Consider the following 17,222-nt stretch of genomic DNA (forward strand, 5'->3'; position numbering starts at 1 on the left):
TATATATATATATATATATATATAATCCACTATAGCGTTTTGTTTGGACACAAGTTGATGTGAAGTTTAAATGACAGAGAGAAGAACAAGTGACAGATAGAAATACAAAACTTGTGGTAATATAGCAAAATTCCTTAAATAAGGTAGAAACCTTTAAACTGCATCGTTTAAGTACAATTCATCATATGGATGAGCTGATGTTCTTAGATTTTAAGATAATGGGTCAATCATGGAATAACTGCTCTGTATTTAACATGCACAAGTCTCTTTCCTGTCATAGTGAAATCATGTTTAAATAAAACTCTAAGATGATCAGTGCTTCAGTCCTGGAACATTTAGTGATTTCAAGCAGATGTAATGAGACAACTGAAGCAAAAAAAGACAGGAAAAACATTGAGTCAGATGTCACAGGAGGTGCCTTAGCAGTAGTGAGTGAAATTGGTGATCGGTCGTGACAAGCCTCTTTTTCACACGATTTTCTTTTCCAGAGCAATGATCCTCTTTGTTATTCCCTCCAGTAATTAAGTTGTTAAAGAAAACACATCATAAAATAATATACAGTACATTTAAACTGCAGTCTTCTTAATAAAATAAAATTTAAAAAATATACATTAAAATCTAGTGTAAAACCTTTAAAGAGTTCCATCACTACTACTATCACCACCAGACCCAAGTCATGCTTTCTTTTGTAGCTCTGTTTGCCATTAGAATAATATTATTTAAGCCATTAGAAAAAACATATTCCTTTAATTTAACAAACAACACATCAAGGAACTACTAACCCTAGATATAGTTTCCAAACATATCATCAGAAACATCTTGTTAAATATTTAATCAAATGTATTTTCTTTGCACATGCATACTTACCTATTTAGACCTTTAACCATTGAAACAAAAACAGAGAAAAGGATATATTTCTTTGTTAATGCCTGCAGTGCCTCCTCCACTTTTTTCTGGAACTTCGTAAGTGTCTGACATTCACAGGGATCTTCAGCTGCAAGTGCAATAACAGCTAAATTTGTATTTTTATAGAACCACATTTAAAAACATGTATTTTAAATATATTTTAATGTTAATGCTATATTAATGATAGTGTATCGGTATTACGTGCACAAGTGCTGATTTGCAGCTTTTTGCCAATCTCATTTATGGCTTTGAAATCAGCAGTGTAGAAGTAATTTTCCGGTTCAGAGGCAATTTCTTTCAACTCATCCTCGACTGCGTTTCCGACCCCAACAGCATACATCCTGAAGCCTAAAATGTACACCAAAAACAAATAAGCAAATTTTCCTTGTGCTGTAGCGTTACATTAAACTAGTCTGAGTGTCCTGTATCCTTACCTTGCTCTTTGGTCTTCTTTGCCGCATCTCCTATATAGTCTTGTGACCTGCCATCAGTGAAAACGATGCCCACCTTGACTGCTCCCGGCCTGGCACCATTGGCAATGTTGAAGCTTTTATCCACCAAAAAGCCAATCGCCTGGCCAGTCATGGTTCCACGCTCCATGTAGGGCATCTTCTTCACAGCATCCTTGATGTCTTTCTTGGTGGTGTACTTTCCGAGATTAAACTCCTGCTTGACCGAACTAGAGTATTGCACCAGACCCACATGGACATTTCTGTCGGAAATGTCTAGCCCATCCACAATCTGGTTGATCCACTTCTTCACCAGCTCAAAGTTCTCTGGCCTCACACTTTTTGATCCATCAATCAGGAAGACCACATCTGTGGCAGCATCACTGCAGGCTGCGACAGCAAAAAAGATGGAGCACTTTGTGGTTGGATAATTCAGACATTTACTGATTTGGGAAGCCGTCTTAGTGCCTTCTGCTTTGTTCACAGTTATAATAAAGACATTTAGCCAGTACACACACATATTCATACTCACCACTGCAGGAACGGCCATCTTCCTTGAGTGTGTAGCCCTCTCGGCAGGCACACCTGAATGATCCCGGTATGCTGACGCAAATGTGCTCACAGTCATGATCACCTGTTGCGCACAAGTCGGACACTGTGCCGCCATCGGTGTCACGCACATACACACGCACATGATGGTAGGTGAAGTGAGTTAGAAAGGAGAGAATAATACTATGTTAAGTGAAAAATGTAAGAGAAAGTCTTTGGGTTACATTTAATGATTTGCTGTGCTCTTTACAGAAAACAACAAATCCTTAAAACAGACTGGTGATACCCATCAGAGGACCATGCACCCGAGGGATATGAGGCACCTGAGGCACTGTTAAGGCAGGATATATTGTACTTTCAGGTGCCTGTTGCTCTGATACAAGTTTAGCAGTCTATAGCACTGGTTCTCAACTTTTCTTCAATTTTATGTTTTTATAACCTGTCAATCATTTATTTATCAATTTTTTTTTTTTTTTAATCCATTCATTTATTTATTTATTATTTCTGTTAGATATTGAGAACCACTGCAATACAAGAGCATGTGCTTCACTCATCCCACCTTAGGGGGTGGGGTAAAAGCGAGCACTTAAAGACAGCATGCTCCTAGAAACCACATGCCTTCTACAGGCTATTTAGCGTGGCAAATTTACTTTCGACCCTTTTCATAATAAATGATGACGATGATCCTTCTTGAGGAGTCTATCCTTCCATTCCATAAATACTAGCTACCTGGTCTCACATACTCACCACAAAAGGCTTCCTTAAACTTCTGGGTGAGCTTCTCAATAAAGCTGTAGCTTTCCACATAATCGGTGTGCTCATCCAGAGGCTCACTTGCTATTTGCTTCAGTGTGTTCATGTCCACTCGGCCCACACCGATGGCATATATCTCAATGCCAGACTCCCGTGCTTTTGCTGCAATATCACGCACGTTGTCCTGTGGTCGCCCATCTGTCACAATGATTGCTACCTGTGCTTATGTAAAAAAAAAATTGGTTAAAATAATAGCAATAAATCTGCTAATAATAAAGGGTTGTAAAATATCTGGTTTGAAGATATTTAAGGCTGTTTAAATGTGCTTTTAATTCATTCCTGACCTTGCTGATATCAGATTTGGCCCGTGCACCCTCTGCCTCGCTGAAGGCAACGTTCATGGCAAACTGGATGGCCAACCCAGTCATGGTACCAGAGGAGAGGGGCTCGATCTTTGATACAGCCTTAATCAGGGCAGGCTTTGCCTTGTAGGACTTCAGCGACACCTCATTCTTCACCCTGCTGGCATAGTTCACAACACCCACGCGTGTTGCATCAGGCCCCACATCCAGACCCTCTATTATCTTGTTGAGAAACACTTTGACCTGCTCAAACTCAGAGGGCCGCACACTTCGAGAGCTGTCAATGATGAACACCAGGTCAGTAGGCTTGGTCTTACATAGTCCTGCAGCTATAAAGGAGGAGAAATTTGTTTTATTATTCTGAATCTGGTGAACCTCTAACTAGAATGTGCTATAATTATATACAACTATCAGAGAAGCACTGGGATTTAATAACATGTAAATGTCAGAATGTTGCTCATGAAACACTAATGTATTACTTTAGTTGTGTATTTACAAAGACAGTAGCTAAAACAGTTTTGAGTAATATAATTACATTGAAATTGATGCTGGGATTTGGGTTCCCGTGTGTGTGGGAGGGATGAGACTGAAGGTAGGAGTGCAAAGTCAGCAGGTAGCTCAATAAGCTTACAGTGCTGGCACGATTCATAATAACTCCCATTGATTATACATGCTACCACAGGTATTTGCACGTAGGCACACATACACACACGGTTTAAATGCCCCCATTGTACGTGACTGTAGTTGCTACGTGAATACATTTCTGAAGATTTTTGTAGATTATTTCCACCATTTCTCAACTGCACAGAAATCTTCTATACACAGCGAATATACATATATACACAAACACTACACATGCACATTTGAAATATCTGTAGCACACATTTTTTACGGTTGCAAAAACACACACACACACACACACACACACACACACACACACACACACACACACACACAGCCTCTTCATGCTGCAACAGAGACTGAACAGGTGGTAAAGAAAGGTGAAATGAGGGTAGGATAATGTTTGATGATGATACAAAGGTATGAGATCTGAGGTCCTTGAGCAGTGTGTCTAAGTATATGGGTGCACTGTATGTGTCTGAACATCATCCCAAACATACATAGAAAGATACATAAAAGATATATTGATCTATGGGTCTGGGGACACACACACACACACACACACACACACTCACTTCATGCTGCCTTTGGTCAAGTTCTGCACCAATAACTAGTGTACATACATTTATATAAATAACTTTTAAGATATTTTCCTGTCACTATTTTATTAAAGTTTTAATTCATCCATTTACTGTCAGGCCCTTGAGCCAATCAGCTCAAATTTAAATTACTTGATTTTTTAAAATTTGAAAAGCAAAGAAATAAACAAGAATTTGCATATAAAGCATACAAAATGTCTGTCAAAATACATGATTAAGTGCTGATCAGTTGCACTCAAAGAAAGAAACAAAAATGCACATGTACAGATATTTAATGAGTTGTTTTATAAGACAAACACTCTTAGAAAAAGAAAGTTCAAAATTGTGCTCATCCGTGAGGCCCTACAAAAGAGGATTTATCTTTTGGGGGAAAAAAAGGTTTTAAATGGAACCCATTAACAGAGCCAGAACTGAGTTGTAATCATGTCAGCATCAGAGAAAAGGTGTTTATTACCTGATCTTATAATGTATGAAATGTAATGTATATAGAGATTAGTTGGTTTTCTCACCCATGGCAGCAGCATTTCGAAGGTCCACTGTGGCTTGAGCTCCCAAGATGCACAGTAGCATCACAAACCCTAGTAACGCCATACTGTATGTAGCAAGAGTTCTAATGACAGTCTCAGGAACCAGCTGCACACTGATGTACAGAGAGTGTGAGAGACTGTCCGGTTATCAGTGCACAGACACGTACAGATACCCTTACGGTAGGTCTAAAGACGTCCCCCCTCATCCATAAGGTGTGTCTGTAAAAGTTTGGTGGGGAGGAGGGGGAAATACCCGCAACAAAAATTACAGTTCGGACAGGAAAGACAAACATACCTTGATCTATGCAATGTGTATGTGTGTATAAGGTGGACCAGGTTAGTTTGGGGCTCTGGGAGGGTCTTTGACTTGGGGTCGGACTCAAATAAACATTCAAATGAATCTCTCTTTTCTGGCAGTTTTCCTCTAAAGGTAAAATCACACACATACATTGATTTAGCCACAGGAAGTGTGTGGGAAGCATGAGTGCCTTGCTAACACAGCTAGTACTGTTTGAGCTTTTTAGTGAGCGTGCGTAACGTGCATGTACCATATAGAGTCTTGTAAATCCATATACAAGAGTATGTATGTATATGGTTATATACACATATGAAGCCCAAATAACTTCTAGGAAAATTATGGGACTTTATCAATTCACTGTGTGTGTGTGTGAGAGAGAGAGCAAAGAAGATAGAAGAAAGAGAAAATTATATTTTTACCTAATGCACACAAGCTGTATATATAGATTAATAGTGTGTGAGAACTATTTATGATACAGAGTTGGTCAGCATGCATGAATCCAAGTTCAGCAGTGGCCAGAATTCTGACAAGCTGAGACGCAGCGAACACACACAAAACACCCACCCATTTTGGCCTAACTTGGGTCAGCTTCAGTCCACTGTCAATATTAAGACATCCAAACACACCCCAAACCTTCCCCCCCCCAAAAAATTTTTTTTCACAATTTTATTTGCCTTTTAAAACCAACATCTAAAAATGCTCAGAGAAACAAACTATTAAACTACAACTTCCCGTAAGCTGTTTGTCAATGTAAATATGTTTGTGCTGGGAATGTGCTAGAAATATTAAACCCCCTTATACCCACACTTGTATGCTCAAAACTATGTATTCTGTAGTAAAAAGTCTAGACCATATAACATTTTAAATGATTATGTTTATTTTTTTTATAATCATGCCTTTCCATTCATCACCTCTACATCTAATCTGTTTACTTGGACACATTTTCAAAAATATACAACAAAAATTGCTTTAGCTTCAAATGAAACAAATCTGGAATTGTAGTTTAATAGATTGACAACTTTCTTCAGTCTTTCAACATTATATTGTTTATGTTTTAATGACTAATATATTTATTACATTCTCTATGTTTATCTATCTTGTGCATCAGTGGGATTCACATTTAGGATATTGTGTTGATGGAAATTGTAAAAACAACAGAATTTGTTTGAAACAGTAAAAATAAAATGAAGATCCTCAAAATATACTATTGTTTATGGCAGTGGCAATATAAATGGTAATAATACTGATATTTATGGTGAGCATGTAACAAAAGGTGTGAAAGCAGGCTTATGCATATTAAGCTTTGTATCAGTGAGTATGCGTTATGTATGTTGCTGGCATCGGAGTATGCTTCTGCAGAAAAAAAGAGCACAAGAAATGCTTGTGTGCTTGCTTTGTGCCTTATGGCTCCTGATATTTAGGAGGCATGGCATTAGATTTCATCTTCAGAGCCTCATCATAGGAGGGCAGTTTCACCTGTAAATTAAAAACAGTGCAAATTTGGTATGCAATGTTATAAGAATCATGTAAAATATAACCTATGGAATAGGAAGAAGAAATGTCAGCTCACAACAAGCATACAAATAAAAATGTGTCCTTGTTCATGAGAAAAAAAAAATTCAGAAAAAGAACAAAAATAGGTGCAAAAGTAATAACTTTTTATTTCAAAGTAAATGCCACAAACAAAACCCACTTACCATCAGAGAGCTCTCAGCTGCTGGGTTACACTTTTCCTTCAGTGCATTATAACAGCGAATGGACACCTGGAACATGTACACCTACAGATCACAAAAACACAAAAACCTTTTATTAGTAATCAAACTCTGACTGTATTAAAGTACTGAATTTGTGCACAAAGAGGTTAATGGACAATCCTTCCACAGTCCACATTCAGTTAACCAGTTTCAATTTAATTTCCCTTTAACTACACATATAGAAAGGTTTCAATTTCAAGTAAAGCCAGAGAGCCCTTTTTGACTAACTATAACTTCTAGCACCGCCTTCCACCTTTCCCATCTCTCCAACATTGCTCTTCTGTTTTCACACAGCTGTAAAGCTGAAAAAGATCTCTACTGTGTTAGTCAGACACCTAACGATAGACAAGATGCATTTTCTGGCCTTGCATTTCAAGGTATGTAAAATAAAACAGCTTAAAACTAAGATTTGAACATGTTACTGTGAATGCGTGCAATTTACAGGAAGCCTCTGTAGGTGCGGAGTCATTATCTGTGGTGCACATCAAACTTAAATAACTACAAATACAATCGCTGGTTAAAAACCAAGCACAAACAGCATAAAGTTCAAACCTTCAGCAGTATGTACATCACGAAGAATACTCCAAATATCAAGGTGATATGGTTCAGCTCCTCTCCCTCCAACTTGCTCCTGCCTTTTATGTTTGACTGCAAAGCCATTAAAACAGATTTTAAAATTATGCATTGTCTTATTTCAGTTTTTCTGAAGTTAAACATTAGTATTGATGTCAGTCAGCCACGGATCTACCTATAAGAAGGGTAGACTCATTTTCACCAAATCAACACTCAAATGTATTATTTACCTAGCTTTAAAGCATACTTTATGTGTATTACTTATGAAATGTCCATTTTCTTCACTCAGCTTTCAGAAGTTTCAATAGCCACATGTGGCTGAGTCAAATAAATGGAACAGCATGGGATGAAAAACAAACAGAAAAGAGGAGAACAATAAGCATGATATGCCATGAGATACTAAGACCTCAGGCACAATGACCCCACTAAATAATGTCATGTCATGATAAAACAAGAAAGCATTTATTAGGATTCATTATTTGTAGTAACAATCTGTTTTATGCCCATCAAGATTGCAGAACCCATTTATCAAGATTGTGCATTGCAAATTCTGACAGAAGCAATGCACTAATAATGTGTTTAAAATTTGAAGTTGTTTGAAATAATATTTATTTTGGATGAGAGTGAGTCTCTCACCGCCAGCCGTAGAGCGTCTCCGTATGTTGGAGTGCCAGGAAGTCCAAACCGAGCATCAAACAGGGAGAGGAGACTCAAAGCCACATCAAGAAACATGAACAGCAGAAACGGCATCACACACATTGGGCCCTAGGATGAACAGAAATAGATTTTACAAATACATACTTTTATGCATATGCCCGGAAAACCAGACATGCTAAATTTTTTTATGTTCATGTCCTCAAGGCTCTTAAATGTTGTAGTGTGTGTATGCTGTAGTAAGGAATTCAGTATTTTATGTTCCACCAGCCTTCATGAACATTGAAACAGACATTTCTGGAGACTCGCAATTCAGAGTAAACTGTGGTGTACTACCAAATTCATCAGGTTACAATAAAAAATGTCCAATGTGCACACAGCTACATTCACACACAAATCTGATATAATTTAGAGAATGTAAATTAAAATCTCAGTATTGCATAACATTGTGTAAGTTGGCACACTCAAACACAGACTACACGTTCTTCCTATTCGCCCTGTAAACAGCTTCTAATGTTAACACTAACTTGTTCTGCTAAGATCCAGTTAATGATAAGAATAATGACTTATGTTTAAATCAAGTAAATTTTTTTTTACAATACTAGAAGACAGATGACCAGGCTTAACTAGTTTTAAATAATCATATAGATTTGTTGTACATGGTAAACACACACACATTTACCTTAAGGTGAGACAGCATAACCAGCACACTCGAGAAAGACATCAGAGCCAATGAAATGAAGTTAGTACTAATTTCAACTAAAAACAAAAAAAAAAGAAAGATATTTATCAAGTGAACAGTAATCTATAGTTCAAATGTGAAATGATCAATTATGAAATAATGAAACATTCAAAGGAAGCTTGATCATTTTTTGGGATATTAAAACTACAATTATGTACAGTAATGGTGACTTTTTGTATGTGAGAATAGTCTACTCACTATCATTTTTTTCTGATTCCACTAATAGATGATAATCTAATACTTTGAAAATTAACTGTTAGATAGCATTCTAGAGAAAGACTCACAGATATTATTGCCATGGGTATGTTTCATTTCAGTGTAGGAGACAGTAATGGGATCTTTCCCTCGGATTAATCCAACCGTCATATCCACAGCTACCAGCAGATTATACACCTATACACATGCACACACACACAAGAATTAACTTAAGTCAGAGGAAATTATTTCATGAGTATGGACTCTGTCTTTGGCTGTGTGTACTCTGGCAGCATGTATGTTTTAATTTTTCTCTGTAAGCCAATACCAACTGAACCAGCTCCCCAAGAACAGCGATTCATTGAGAAATGTCTGTAAAAGTGCAAATTGCATAACACATGCAGACAACACACAGATAGTGATGGAAAGCTCTCCCTTGGGCAATGTTCTGTGAGGGTATTTTCAGTGAGATCGAGCTGATTGAAGTTTCCTGTGAGATTGTTGACCCAGTCATGTTCTTGTTCAGTTTCTTCCAGTACACAGAGGATGTTCCACCAAAGTCTGAGCAAATGTGAAAGTTACCAATTTACATTATAATTTTATATAATAAATCAGATTACATAGTAAAATGCAAATATTTAAGCAACATTACTGTACAAAGAAATCCATGTACATAGAATTTTCAGTATAGAGATTCTTAATTTCCTAATTGAATAGTTTCTTAGAAATGAAATGTATATAGGTTTTAGTTTCTGGAAACTCTACAGAGTGACTCAAACACTGCAGCTAATGTGACTGTATATGGGTGTGTTACTAGTTCTAAATGTCTCTTGCCACATCTCTGCACAGCTAGTTCTGTGAATTAGCCCGAACAGCTCTTTCCCCTATTATGCTTCAAAGAAAAAAATTAACTGACAATGTTCTTGATCAAACACAGACACTGTACAACAACAGGACAAGTAAAAAGGTATTTAAGTGCAAATTTACTTTTCACACATTGTTAAAAACATACCTAACTGTCTGTACTCACATTTACTGACATAAAACACAAATTTACATTCCCAAACCACTTTCATGATAACATTTTAAGTTAAACTATATTGTTCTTAATCCCAAAGCTATAAAAGTTCTCTCCTCTATGGGTGTGTAAGTAGGCAGGTAAACATTACCAAGTAGAAGACAGCAGAGACTCGGGTGGCTGTGTTGACATGGCAGCAGAGGGACCGTGTTCCAGACATCTTTCTCTGGTTTGCTCTCACACACCATGAAACATACACTGAAACACTTAGCGTTTCAAACCACACAAACACTTCCTGATGTTGATACGCATAGACAAAATGCAATAAGGTTTCACACATGCATTGTCACACTTTCATAGGCCCAGTTTGTGAAATGTATAGGTTTTAAACTTTTCTTTTTTTTAAAGAGATCATTAATCTCTGTAAACATTTAAGTTTAATATTATTTTAGCATTTAAATTTTTTTTTTTGCTTCCTACTCTGTTCTATACATGATTTAAAATTTTATAAAATAAGTCAATAAGAATTTCTAAACTTAATATGAATAAAGATTGCATAAATCCAAAATTTTCAATATAAAAACACAATATACTAGAGTAGCCTGAGTAGCAAAATAGTAGAGTACTGCACTGTTCTCAAATGATGAAAAACAGCAGCAATACTTGTAATATAAATATGATAGGAAAAGTGAATTTCTTTAGTAAAAACAGTAATTGCTAAAAGCAATCATTTAAATTCTTTGAAACTGTACTGAGAAAACCATTCTATGTATTACTTTTTTCTAATTAAACGTTTGGTGAAACAGAGCCCTCTAGTGATTAAATGATGCTTAAGTATATTCCTTCATTTCAAATACAAACAAAGCTCAAATACAACACACAAAAAAAAAATCTATCTTGGCATATTTACTCTCAGTGGGCCCATAGAACAAAGTCATCAAATGAAAAGACAAACTGAACTAGTAAGCCATTAAGGGCACTTTAATAACGCCTGCAGTTAACAAAAAAACCCCACAAACATAGGAAGTACAGAAACACACAGACTGCAGTCTCGCAAAATCTGGTTAGTGCTGATGGCCCTGAAACACACAACAGGAAGTCATTTCACACAGGAATACACCCACACACAACCACACAGAAAACACTCACATGCACTAAGCAGAGACACATGAAGTGGTTTATAATTTATAGTATAACAATATGCAAATTATAAATTAATTTATTTAAAGAAAATTGCAACCCTTGGCATCGATCAAGTTGATTAGAATCAAGTATTCAAAAGGTTCTGTTTTGTTTTATGTATGTGTTATTCCTTTCTGTTTTTTTTGTTTGAACTTGCCTGCAATCAAGCCTGGCTCTGTATACTTAAATATAATGTGTATGAATGTGTGTGCACAATGTCCTAAAATGAACTGGTGTCTCATTCATGGTGTATTCCCACCTTGTACACAGTGTTTCCAAGGTTGGTTCTGAACCTGCTGTAGCGATGACCAGTATAAAGGGTTACTGAAGATAAATGAATGAAACAGATTATTAATTACAACCATGGCATCCCAGGATAACATTTAAAAGATGATGAGTGAATGATCATGGTACAAGATCACACACCACTGCATCAAAAACACTCCTATTTTACTATTATCATAGCCATTTACCTCCAACTACCTCTTTTTTGTCTTAATATGTACCACTAGAAAGGATCACTAAGACCATTTAGAGAATTATTTGACTGCTCCATTACTAATTTGAGTTACAGTAGAAGCCAATGTCTTACTTAAACATAGACCTATTGCAGCAACAAACCCATTATCCTTTATTCTGAGGTGTACAAAAGCATCACTCACTCTGTTTTAGTCAATGCATTTTTATAAAGTGTGTAGAAAAAAAAAACTATTTAGCACCACAAGTGCTCAGCACCATTTAGCTTGCATAGACACATACATTTGCATGCACACACACACACACACACACACACACACACACACACACACACACACACACACACACACACACACACACACACACACACACACACACACACACACACACACACACACACACACACACACACCTGTCAGAAGTGAATGGGTGAGAAGTCACAGTGGAAAATCGTTTCTGCCTCGCTAACTTGGACTGGCTGACTGTGTCCCGTTTCCTCCAGCTCTGTTTTGACACTAGCCAGCAAGGGATCAGGGGTTGCAGGTTTACCCAGGCTAGAGCATGATGTCCCCTGAGGTGTGATGTAAGACTGGGGTGGGACCAGTGGAGGATAGTGACTCTCATGACCATGAGATGAAAACTGGGGCTTTAGGACTGCGTGTGGAAGCTGAACTGAATGACTGTACATGTCACCAGTCCATGGGTATGTCTGCAGTGCTGTACAAACAAAAATAAACAACCTTATCACAAAACATTTTTGTTGCGCTTACAATACATGTAAAATTCCCCTTGAAAAAAAGAACCTTCTATCTATCTATCTATCTAAAAATAAATAAATAAATAAATAAATATATATATATATATATGCACGCACACACACATTTCTTACCCTGTAACCCAGGCTGTAGTAGTATCTGGCTTCCATTTTGGCATTGGAAGTAGGCATGTCCTCCATTGGTGCAGGGCAGCAGGCTACCAGTTCCTGGGTTCAGGGGCAAACAGGAAGTGGCAGTGCCCTCGCTCGAGTTAGGGGTCAGATATGGAGATGGGGTGAGATAAGATACTCGTGAGTATTGTGGCAATAGTGTGTTTGGCTGCTGTGAGAGTAGGCTACTAGTTTGTTGGGAAAGGAGCGTGCTAGGATGCTGAGGCATTAATGTGCTGGAATGTTGGGGGTATGTCATGAACTGGTAAGATTGAGTATTTCCAGGACCAGAGGAAACGGTCTCATATTTAGTTGAAGAGCCCAGAGAATCATAGTTAAACCTGCAAAAAATTAATACTTGTTGTTTGCAGTGTACCATGAAAAAGCAAGACCTTTATTTGTTTGACGTTTATTGACATTGTCCATTTCCCCCATTGAACCTTTCAAACTAGGAAGATGTGTGGCATCTTGCCCTCTAGTGTTGTATGAGGGTGGTGCAGCAGCTGATGCTGATACTCACCCAGTGTCTGTGTGCAGACTAAAGGACTGAGGCTCACTGTGCTCCGGTGTGTCCAGCAGTACAGACAGTGTGTGTGTAGGGGGGTTGTATGCAGCAAAGAAGGGTAGCGAGGCACGACGTAGAGGTGGGGGACTCTGCATGAGTGGATGCTTATAGTCGCCTGCGCTTCCTTGGGACACAGCAACACAGCCTGGATAACCCATAAACACAGAATTCACATATAGATATTTATATACATGTATTCAAGTAGAAAATTTTATGTTTTCAGCACACACTCACAAAATATAATCTATAGACTACTGACAATTTATATTTAAGGCTTGGTTTGAACAACTCCAACATTCATACAGAAAACTACAACAGACTAAATTCAATGCATCATAGCTAATATGAAATTATAATATGATAGCTATATGTATCCAATTTATTAAGATTATTGTTTAATTTGGTCACGTGTTTTCAGACTTTTTAAAAATTTAAAACATTTTTGAAGACAACAGGTAATAAACCATCAAAGAAAGTAGCATCACTGTATTACAATTTACCAAAGTAAAAATTATAATTCCAAGGTTGTAACATAACCAGAACCAAATTGATGTAGTTGCCATAAAGAAACACTGTATTGAAAAAGGCGAAACTTTGTTTGTGTGTACATCTCACTAAACTGACTACACCCTTCACATTTTGCAGTAGCCATTTTACTAGATCTGCTCGAGGGACAATACTATAAAAATGAAGAAAAATTATAAAAATACTATTCTTTGAAAATAAATTAAAATACAGCCATTATTGTCAAAATTATGGTGGTGGTAGAATCATGGTCTGATGGACAGTTTTGACATGTTCACTTAGGGTGTACTCTCTTTTGTTGCCAGCTATTTTGACAATAATGGCTGCATGTTGAGTTATTTTCAGATACTGCTATACAAGCTGCACGTTGCTAAAATGTGAGCGTACTCACTTTTGTGAGATACTGTATGTGAATGTAACAAAACATTTTGTGTATTTATATATGTGGTGTACACCGTGTTGGTGTGGTGCTAGACCTGGTGGGCTTGTGCAACTGGTGAGCAGTGTACTGTAAGGAGGGAGGGTGGTTCCAGTTTGGGGGTGTAAGGGTGAAATTGCAGGACCTGTAAACATAGGGGGCCTAAAAACAATAGGTAATTATATGCATAGTGATTACAGAAATTGTGTATTCAGAGGTGATGAGGCAAAAGACAAGCCTGTGAATTGGGGCTTGAGCAGGTGCCTGGGTCTGGGGCACGGAAGTTTTTTTTGTTGCTGTTTTGGAAGTTTTACGCCACTTGGCACGACGATTCTGAAACCACACCTGCAAAATAGCATGCACACATTGTCATTATTTTATTAATTTGCATGTGTGTGCAGTCATAAAAGAAAGAGATGCCTAGAGATGAGGCACAGAACCAACCATGACCCTCTGGGGTGTGACTCCTACTGATATTGCAATCTCTTTTCGCTTTTCTGCATCCGGATAGTGATCATCTTGAAACATCCTTTCTAACTCCTCCAACTGATCTATAGACATAGACATACATAAGCGGTTCATTCATTTTCACATTTTCCTTGTTTTGCCCCATGTTGAGGAAGATGCAAAGCTGGAAACATGGGGTGGAATTCCAGATCTCATCACAAATGGGGCATTAAACCTGTATGCAAGGTGGATCAGTTATACATTGGCCAATTTATATTTACAAATTCTAGCTATCAGTATGGTTTTGGAGGAAAACCTGGAGTTAACCCACACAGACCCTGGTCGAATGTTGAAAAATCCAGGTAAATCCCTGAACCCTGGAGTGAATATTAAGGACGTGTTGGGTGCAAAACTTTCCCATATAACACATCACAAGGTGTTCATATTGTGTTTATTTTGTTTATATTTTGAGTAAAAGTCAATTTACACATTCGATTACTTACCAGTGCTGTAAGAGGTTCGAGTTTTCTTTTTGGGTGCTGGTGCCAAAAGATATGTGTTGGTGACACACGGTAAGGCCTGGGAACTGGTCTCTGGATGTACTGAGTTTAATGGCATAGATCTGCTGGTGAAGCGGGTGTAGCGGCGCGTTGTGTACACCTGCTGCAGAGTCACCTCCAGCTGCCCAGAATGGGCGAGTGTCTTGGGAGGGCTGCCATCATATGTACGTTTGCTCAGACAGGGAGCCTGGGGCACTGAGCCCTGAACCATTGTCTGAACCACTGGCTGTGTTTGAATCTGAAGCACAGAGGGATTGTTAGCTGGGAGTGTAAGAGGTAGAGGATTCTGAGAGCAAGGAGAAGATATCAAGGTTGTCTTTGAAAGGCTTGGAGGCTTGGCCGGACACAGCAGGGGGTCATCGTTTACACTGCTCTCAACAGACTCCTCACAAACCATCACCATGTTTACTGGGCTGCAGGAGTTCAGCTGTAAGACACTCTTCTCTTCCTGTGGTGGAGGGCCCACAGCACCACTTACCTTATTCCCTTTTCCATCATCACACTTACTTTTATTCTCCTTTGTCGTTTCTACCTTACTTTCATTCATTTCAAAATCAGGCCCTTCATCGTCCGTCTCAAAAAATTCTTTTGCCACCATTTCAGTATTTTCACTTTCCTCTTCTTTTTTCTCTTCATTTATTGAACTAAATGCATGTTCTCTTTTTAGCTCTGCTTCTTCATCCACAATTTCTTGTGGTTCATTGACTCCAAGTGCTAAACAAGGTCTTTCGCCTTCCTCGTCACATAAACGGCACAGGCTGCCTGTTAACAAGGATATGATGCATTGCTGAGCAGGCGAACATTAGGTCAATAACCCAATATCAAAACACATATCTCAGTCATCATGTGCAGAAGTCATGCAGATGTAATGAGCCATGTATCACGAATTTACTCTTGTTGATATGAATCATTACTATTAAATTGGAGCAGATTAGACAAATTTTTTTCAGCACTATGAAAAACATTCTCTCAGTGCATACAGTCACTATGGGTGTTCATTTTTGTGCCTATTAATGAAGCAGCCATTTTGCCTACTATTCATATTGGCCCATGTATTAAAAGCCTATGTATTGAAAGACTTAAATTTAGGCAGAAATTAAACCCACTTGAATGGAAACTATCAGAAACATAACTGGGGTTTCTGTTACTCTAGTTAGAAAATGGCCGTAAATTAATAACCGCAACAAAATACTCAACCATTTTATACGACACCGAAAGGCATATAAAGTAATATTTAAATAATGAAGACATTAATTTAAGCTGAGACTAGAAGCATCAAAGCCTTATTCTGTTTTCAGAAACCGAATAGGTAACGACCGGTGAACTTCAGCTAACAAATTACTCATTACCCTCCAATTGTTTAATTATTAATCCATTTGTGTAGACTAATTTGGGTTAATTTACGCACCGTAATCACTAGCAAACAGGGAGTCCTCGGCCATCTCGTTGCTCAAAAGGCCTTCTAACTCAAACTACCTGTTTGAATTAGTTTAGAGCTTAAAGTGCAGCTTAACGCCAATGTTCAATCTAAAGCCGATAATTAGCGCGGCTTCGTTTCAATTAACACGAAACAGCTGAAAAGGTTTTGTCACGTGACCAGTGGATGACGCGCAGCATTTCCAGCGCGCGCATTATCTCGCGCGTCTCTGAGATAAGTGATGAAAACGGACAGCGTGAGAAACAGAGGACTTTTTTTTTTTTTACTCTTTATAAAAGCTTTAAGAAACATTTTTAATTTAGACGTCGTTGGAAAAAAAGTACAAAAACACCACTAGCCAGATGTTAGCTTGGAAATAGACATGGAAAAGTGATTCACACACACACACACACACACACACACACACAGACCATGTAAGCAGATAATATCTTGTAGGGGACCTAGGAGGTTTTTTTCTACTAAAAAATGGGGCACAATTTTTGTAGCTGTGTAACAAGAAGTACATAGTATGTGGTACCTAAAAATGGTTAGTAATTGTGGGTGTTCCGCTATATAATATAAAGTGTATTAGGATAGATATAGCATTTCTAAATACATGAAATGTCAGAACAGTTTAACTATTATATCTGAACTTCAATCAGCCTTGAATGTATACTTATTTCTTTTTTGTTTGTGTAGGCCTGCA

General features: G+C 37.8%; 3 protein-coding genes across 3 annotated transcripts; all 3 read right to left on the minus strand.

Moving 5' to 3' along the window:
• Positions 1-11: 11 nt before the first annotated feature.
• On the minus strand, positions 12-5,797 carry matn1 (matrilin 1). Its single transcript, XM_083523911.1, has 8 exons — positions 4,749-5,797; positions 3,002-3,348; positions 2,652-2,874; positions 1,888-2,010; positions 1,341-1,745; positions 1,108-1,254; positions 914-994; positions 12-517 (listed from the first exon to the last, which is right to left on the minus strand). The coding sequence occupies exons 1-8, from the start codon at positions 4,828-4,830 to the stop codon at positions 468-470; spliced, it is 1,458 nt and encodes a 485-aa protein (XP_083380037.1). The 5' UTR covers positions 4,831-5,797; the 3' UTR covers positions 12-467.
• Positions 5,798-5,918: 121 nt separating this feature from the next.
• On the minus strand, positions 5,919-10,230 carry laptm5 (lysosomal protein transmembrane 5). Its single transcript, XM_083523912.1, has 7 exons — positions 10,152-10,230; positions 9,072-9,180; positions 8,728-8,804; positions 8,028-8,156; positions 7,371-7,466; positions 6,762-6,842; positions 5,919-6,540 (listed from the first exon to the last, which is right to left on the minus strand). Exons 1-7 carry the CDS (start codon positions 10,218-10,220, stop codon positions 6,466-6,468), a joined length of 636 nt encoding a protein of 211 aa, XP_083380038.1. The 5' UTR covers positions 10,221-10,230; the 3' UTR covers positions 5,919-6,465.
• An 804-nt stretch (positions 10,231-11,034) lies between these two features.
• nobox (NOBOX oogenesis homeobox) lies at positions 11,035-16,663 on the minus strand. The gene is made up of 10 exons (XM_083523910.1): positions 16,508-16,663; positions 15,043-15,861; positions 14,537-14,643; positions 14,331-14,437; positions 14,151-14,254; positions 13,105-13,294; positions 12,549-12,925; positions 12,072-12,376; positions 11,442-11,506; positions 11,035-11,079 (listed from the first exon to the last, which is right to left on the minus strand). Exons 1-8 carry the CDS (start codon positions 16,539-16,541, stop codon positions 12,075-12,077), a joined length of 2,040 nt encoding a protein of 679 aa, XP_083380036.1. The 5' UTR covers positions 16,542-16,663; the 3' UTR covers positions 11,035-11,079; positions 11,442-11,506; positions 12,072-12,074.
• Positions 16,664-17,222: the final 559 nt, after the last annotated feature.

The sequence above is a fragment of the Silurus aristotelis genome (assembly GCF_946808225.1).
Source record: "Silurus aristotelis genome assembly, chromosome: 21".
NCBI classification, from domain to species: Eukaryota; Metazoa; Chordata; class Actinopteri; order Siluriformes; family Siluridae; genus Silurus; species Silurus aristotelis.